The 6423-nt window shown below is 42.9% G+C and overlaps 1 protein-coding gene across 1 annotated transcript; it reads left to right on the top strand.

Annotated features, from left to right (window-relative positions):
• The first annotated feature begins 4936 nt into the window (after positions 1–4936).
• On the top strand, positions 4937–5797 carry LOC116023472. Its single transcript, XM_031264474.1, has one exon. The coding sequence runs from the start codon at positions 4937–4939 to the stop codon at positions 5795–5797; it is 861 nt and encodes a 286-aa protein (XP_031120334.1).
• Positions 5798–6423: the final 626 nt, after the last annotated feature.

Below are 6423 nucleotides of genomic sequence, written 5' to 3'. Positions count from 1 at the left end.
AACCCTAAATGCGCTTCTCCACTAACGGTTAAAACAATGTCCAAATGTGTTTGGGCTGAGCTTCAGTCCAAGTCCAGGTATAAGTCTCACTAAAATACACGGCCCAGAAATATTAGTCTCTTGCTCCGAAAGTTCAATAGTTATACCATGACCCACATTGCAAGGTCGACCCGTCACAATTTACATACTGAATGTTCACAATTCAATTTGTGAACATTTAATTGTGAAATTCAGTATATAAATTGTGAACATTCAGTATGTAAATTGGGTATTTTGGACCTCGGTCCACCATGCAAGGTGACCAGGGTCCACAGAATAATTTATTCTAAAAGTTGACAAATTATTATGTGGACCTATAACAAAAAATATATTTTTAATATACTAAAAGTACATTATTCGTGTGATAAATGTAGATTATACAAAATAATGTGTAAGTTTAGAATATTGTCGGGGAGCTATATTTCCTTGAAACGAGTTTGAAGGTTTGGTCTTGAAAACAAAAAAAAACTGTACTCTTTTTTATTTGATTGAGTTTTCATGATTTTTTTAATGAGACAATTGGTGCAACACATACATCACATATTATTTTTCTCAAATTTTTTATTTGAATTAATCTAGTGAGATTTTTAACAATGTATGAGTATGATGCAATAATGTCAAACGAAGAGTGTTGTATATAAATAAATGGGAACATTATTAGAGGACTTTTATTGTAATAATATCTATTTCATCCTTTATAAACTTATTGTTTTACTAAAACTTTATATATCATGTATATATTAGATTAAATGACAGATAAAAGATTGGTGTCTTTTTCTTTTTATCTCTTGTCTTTTCTCTTACTGCATTATAAACTGTTATATCTATTGCATTTTTAGAATACGACATTACAACTTCACGTGAGGAAACGTCTCAATTATATTTACAACAGTTCAAATACTCTTATAATACTTTTTTTTTATTTTTAGAATTTGTTAAGTTCGATCTCAAAAGTGAATTAAATTTGGTCAATGTTGAAAAATAAAATAGTTTAATATGGCCAAATTAATAGTTAAAGAATAAAGCAAAAAATAAGAATAAGTTTTGTAGGATACCATTTCACATGAAACTTGTAATACTTTTTAAGAGTCAATTCATTTTTTGGTCCTAGACTTATAGTGACAAAGACAATTTTATTGTGACAGGGACAATTTTAGTCCTCCGTCTCTATTCTCTGTTAGATGGCCGTTTGAGAGGGGACAAATGTGTCATTTCACATATTTCTTTCTCTTTATTCCATCTCTGAGCGTTTTGTTCTGCATATTGGCGAAGCAAATTTCCATGGCGAAATCATTTATACTCTGAAGCCGTGAAAAATGGAGGAAGTTGCTGGGATGGTGAGTTTTCCGATCGCCGCCGGGAAAGTGCAGGAGAATATGTGTTTGTTGGGATGACTGGGGTTGCCAGGATGTGGAGGGGGTAATGCTTGAACCGGTATTGGAGAAGGAGGCCATCGCTGCACACCAGTCGCCATTGACGAGAGGAAGAGCTCCACCATAGCTGCTGCGATGCTCGCCGGAAACAGGGGAGGTCGTGTGCCAATCATCGTTTTGTCTATCGCTGCTGCTGGTTCGTGGAGCTGCTACCAGGGTCGCTGGAGTCTCACCATTGGTCGCTGAGTAACCATCGCGGTAGCCTCCAACCACACTCCAAGCCGCTGCCGTCGTCCTGTACTGCCGCCAAAGCTTCTGCTGTTGGCCAAGAGGGAAAACGAGCAAGGAAGATGAAGACGGAGGTGTAAGGGTTTTGATCACCCGCTCCACCACATCGTGGACTACGCCGGCGACGACAAGTCATCCAGCAGCAGCCTTCTCGGACGTTTATGCCTGACGCCAAGGCAATGACCGTGACGGTGGATAAGCTGTCGCCGCCGGAACCGAAGAAGCCAATGACCATTGAGGTCAAAATTGCTTGAGATGAGCATATGCATGCATCTAGTTATGAGTGCTCTGTTTTCCTTGCGTACTATGTATGTTGGAAGGAGTTTCTGTTGGTTTTAGTTTCAAATTATCATTTAATATGTTATATATAATTGGTGGGTCTTGGATCCATTGTTTAACTCTCATGTCCGAATCTTGTTTTTTTTTTTTTGTTTTTCTTCCCCAAGCTTCTGCCAGGGTTGAGATAGAAGAACACGAACAGTGCATATCTATCTGATGAAGTTCGAGCATAGAGAGTTGAAACAAAACGGCATCGTTCGAACACGTGATGCATCGTGTTCTCCCTTGTATTCATTTACGTAGTCATCTAATTAGAAGTTAAACACCCACCAAAACAAACGAAACTCAGGTTGGAGAAAAATATTACAGTAGATTGAGTTTTGCTGAATTGACAAAAATGCCCCTTATTTTGACAGTCAACTAACGAGATTAGAGACGGAGGACTAAAATTGTCCTCGTCACAATAACTATGTCCATAAATTGTCTGTTTTTTTATGGAGGACTAAAATTGTCTTTGTCACTATAAGTCTAGGACCAAAAAAGGAATTGACTCACTTTTTAATTAAAATATAATACTTTTTATATGCATAAAAAAGTATTATATTTTAAATAAAAAAATATTACACTTTTTTCGTAATACGGATTTATACAAGACTTAATCAACATATAATTATAATCGGTGTAATTAAAAGTTTTAAGAGAAAAAAAAAAACTTTTTTGATTGTGGTTAAGGTTTTTGCATCACGTGTGTAACTGTGTACACATGCATCCATATTCCATCTGATGAATTGTACAAAATTGAACGTGATATACAAAAGAATCAACAAAGAGCCAAGTCTACCTAATGTCGGGATTTGACATCTACCGAATTAATTATGTACAAATTTCTTTTTTGGTATATCAAAATAAATTAAATTGAAGCTGTGACTTTATATATAAAGTTACTGAATAATATTGTTTAAAATTCAATGTTTTCTGTAAAGATTTTTTAGATAATGTTTTTAATTTGCATATCATTTCATTTTTTATTACTGACAGGATAATTGGGCAAGCAGCACCCGACCAGAACCACACGAAGACAGACATGCTCAGGATGTTAAACAATCATCCGTTGTACAAGAAGGACACATTGAAAAGGAGTTACCATAACGGCTCCTTGGAGTTATTACCTGCACTTAGTGTAGATATTAAGCAACTATATTACAATCACAGAAGATTCGTTGTACCACAAGTATAAATAGTAGGCCTGTTGTAGGAGGAGGGGGGCTCTATTTCCTAACACCAAACACCATTGTACTCACTTACGATTGTACTATGATAGGAAATATCCGCCCTAAGTATGAGAACCGAGCCGTAGATCGTAGACCATGTAAGCCATCCCCGAGCAGCGAGAGGTTTAAAAGGTCCGGCCCGAATCTCTGGGGTCGGGCAGTTAACCATAGGGACCTGGCCCCTACAATTTCCCTCGGTTTCATTAGAAGAGGTCGGCGAGCACCTTCATCACTTCCGAGCAGCCGACAGTGTTGACAGCTATCAAGGGTCTAATCAAAGACACCACGTGCATGTTAATTCCACCGCCTAAAGTCGGTCCATTGCATGGGCGACACGTGTTCGTCATGCCGAAGGAACGGAACTTGCAATTTTCCGTACCTATAAATATCGCATTAATGGAAGAGAGAAGGGACTTTTGGAGATCGGGAGAAACGATCAGCCTCATTGCCTCGGAGCGTTGTCAGCCCACTGCCGACTGCCCGAGCTAGCTTAGATCGGCCCGAATTTCCCCCCGTATTCCACTTGGGTTTTTCCGTCCTTATTATAATACACCATTTTTATTCTACATTCTTGCCTCCGTATTTTTCCGTATCATACTCAACTATTATACTCATTTATCAATTATACTCTGGTAACAATACTTACTGTCATTGGTGCTCTTGTTGAGAGATGAGATCAAATCTCAAGCAAGCTCTACATATTACACAACATTAGCTTATCATTGGTGATGGCTGGATCAGGATCTAGCAGTTCCCATGGATCTCAAGCAAGCTCTACATATTACACAACATTAGCTTATCTTGAGGCGGCGCAGTAGGCTGCCTTAATAGATACCGGCCGGACAGGTCCCTTACCAGTACCCGATGTATCCCATGGACCCAGGGATGCCGTGGTGGCCTAATTCGCCACGGTTCTACGCTCAGCCCTATCCGTTTCTGCCAGTACAGCAAATGTACCCGCCTGTCCAAGTCCGGTGCAAGCTCCTCCCGAGCCCAGTACGGTAGAAGTCGCTGCGGCGTGCGTAGTCGGAAAGGAGATCGGGAGGTGTGCAACCATTGGGATCAGAACCGATTAGGCGACAAGCGTTATCTCGCTTGAGCGTGTCCGAACGGCCTCGCATACCATTGGCCGCCGATCCCCCTCGTACAAGTGCATTCGATCGAATAGATCCCCCAGTGAGACACCGAGCTACACAAATGGAAGAAGCCCGACATTCGATAAGCGTGTCACCCGCAAGTCTTGAGGCCGACTCCAGTGAGGCCAGTTCTTCTCGATCCAGGCATCGAAGAGATCAACACGGTTCTAACCCAAGAATTGCTCGGGGAATACTCGATCAGGTCAGGGTGGAGTTTAACCGATGGAAGCGTGAACAAGGAGAATCTTGCCCGATCAAAACAGAGAGCAACTTGCTCAGGACACCCTTTACACAAGAAATCATGGACTACCCTTACCCTATTGACCTCCGAGTGCCGGGTAACAAAGAGTATAGTGGCCGAATCGATCCGAAAGATCATATAAATTCCTATTACGGGAATATGCTGATGATGGGAGTGTCGGGCGCTATGATGTGCCGTGCTTTCTATTCTACCCTCACGGGAAGGGCTGCCGAATAGTTTAAGACCTTGGAGCCTGGTTTTATATCGGGATTCCCCAACCTGGCTAGGAAGTTCATGACCCGATTCGCCATGTCGAAAACTATGAGGAAGCATTTTACGCAGTTGGAATTTGCTAAACAGAGAGAAGGAGAACATTTATCGGCCTTCGTGGAAAGATGGAAGAGCGCGATGGCAAAGATCGAGCCTTTGGACGATCGGACCGCAATCAATTTATTGTTAGCATCCCTCTCAGCGGGGCCACTATACCAAGACCTCATTGTACAACCTCCGGATACGTATGATGAGGCTGTTAAGCGGATGGTTGACCATGCTACCGCCACGGAAGCAAACAACGCCAAGCGACTACAAGAGTCCGGTCAAGGCTGTAAAGATCAGAAAAGATTTCCCGACCAACAGCGAAAAGACCAAGACGGAAACCTGATCTACACGCCCTTGACCCGACCGATGGCCGAGGTATTGGAGTATGCTCAAGCTTGTCACATGATCCAGTTGCCTGCCCCCGCAAGGGACTGCCCGAACAAGAACAAGTACTGCACTTACCACCGGAATCGAGGGCACGACACCGAGGAGTGCCATGTTCTGAAGGGTTTAATAGAAGACCTACTGAGATCGGGGGAGCTGGCCCAGTTTGCTAAAAAGAAAAAGAAGAATCGCAGATCGTGGAAAAAGTTTTTCAAGAAGTCCGATAAAGAGGGCAAAGGTAAAGAGCCCGACCAAGATCGAGAACCCCCGCCGCAGGGAGCAAAACAAGTCATCCATGTGATCTTTGGCGGGCCTAAGGGTGGAGACGACCCCGACGAGCGTCGAACCTGGTCTCAAGACCTGCCAGTATGCTCAATCGAGTCAAGTCGACCAGGCAAAAGATTGAAAGAAGAATCCATCACGTTCACCGACCATGATTTACCACAGGGAGGTGATAGATCGGCTTAAGCCTTAGTGGTTACCATCGATATGTGCAGAGCCGAGGTCCGGAGAGTGATGGTCGATACAGGGAGCAGTGTCAATGTCTTGTACCTAGAGGCCTTCCACAAGCTAAAGGTGGAAGATGCTACTTTAAGGCTTGTCTGAACCCCCCTGTTGGGCTTTACAAGCAATATGATTCATCCGGAAGGCGTTATAACACTTCCTGTTGAGGTCGGAACTTACCCAAGAGTCCTGAAGCTCGAAATGGAATTCATAGTGGTAAACTTAGCCTGCGTACACAACGTGATCCTGGGCCGACCGGGGATCGCCCAGATGGGAGCCATCATTTCCATGTCGCATCTATGTATGAAGTTCCCAACCCTGGAAGGTGTGGGGGTTGTCCAAGGAGATCCGCGATCTGCCAGGTTGTGTTACGTTCGGGCGGTTCAGAAGCAGACAACAAGTACGTCTCGAGTTAACACCATAGCTCGAAGAAAGGACGAAGAAAAGAAGGAGCAACCGGAACCCTCGGAAGCTATTGAGGAGGTCCCGTTGGTAGAATCCTACCCGGACAGATGTGTCAAGATCGGAATGGATTTTTGCCTGGGGGCCGAAGATATGCCTGGGTTTATAGGGCCGTGATTTGCCACCAC

Source organism: Ipomoea triloba, chromosome 6 (assembly GCF_003576645.1).
Source record: "Ipomoea triloba cultivar NCNSP0323 chromosome 6, ASM357664v1".
Lineage (NCBI taxonomy): Eukaryota > Viridiplantae > Streptophyta > Magnoliopsida > Solanales > Convolvulaceae > Ipomoea > Ipomoea triloba.
Note: the sequence above shows the minus strand (reverse complement) of the source record. Positions and strands in the feature narration are given on the sequence as shown.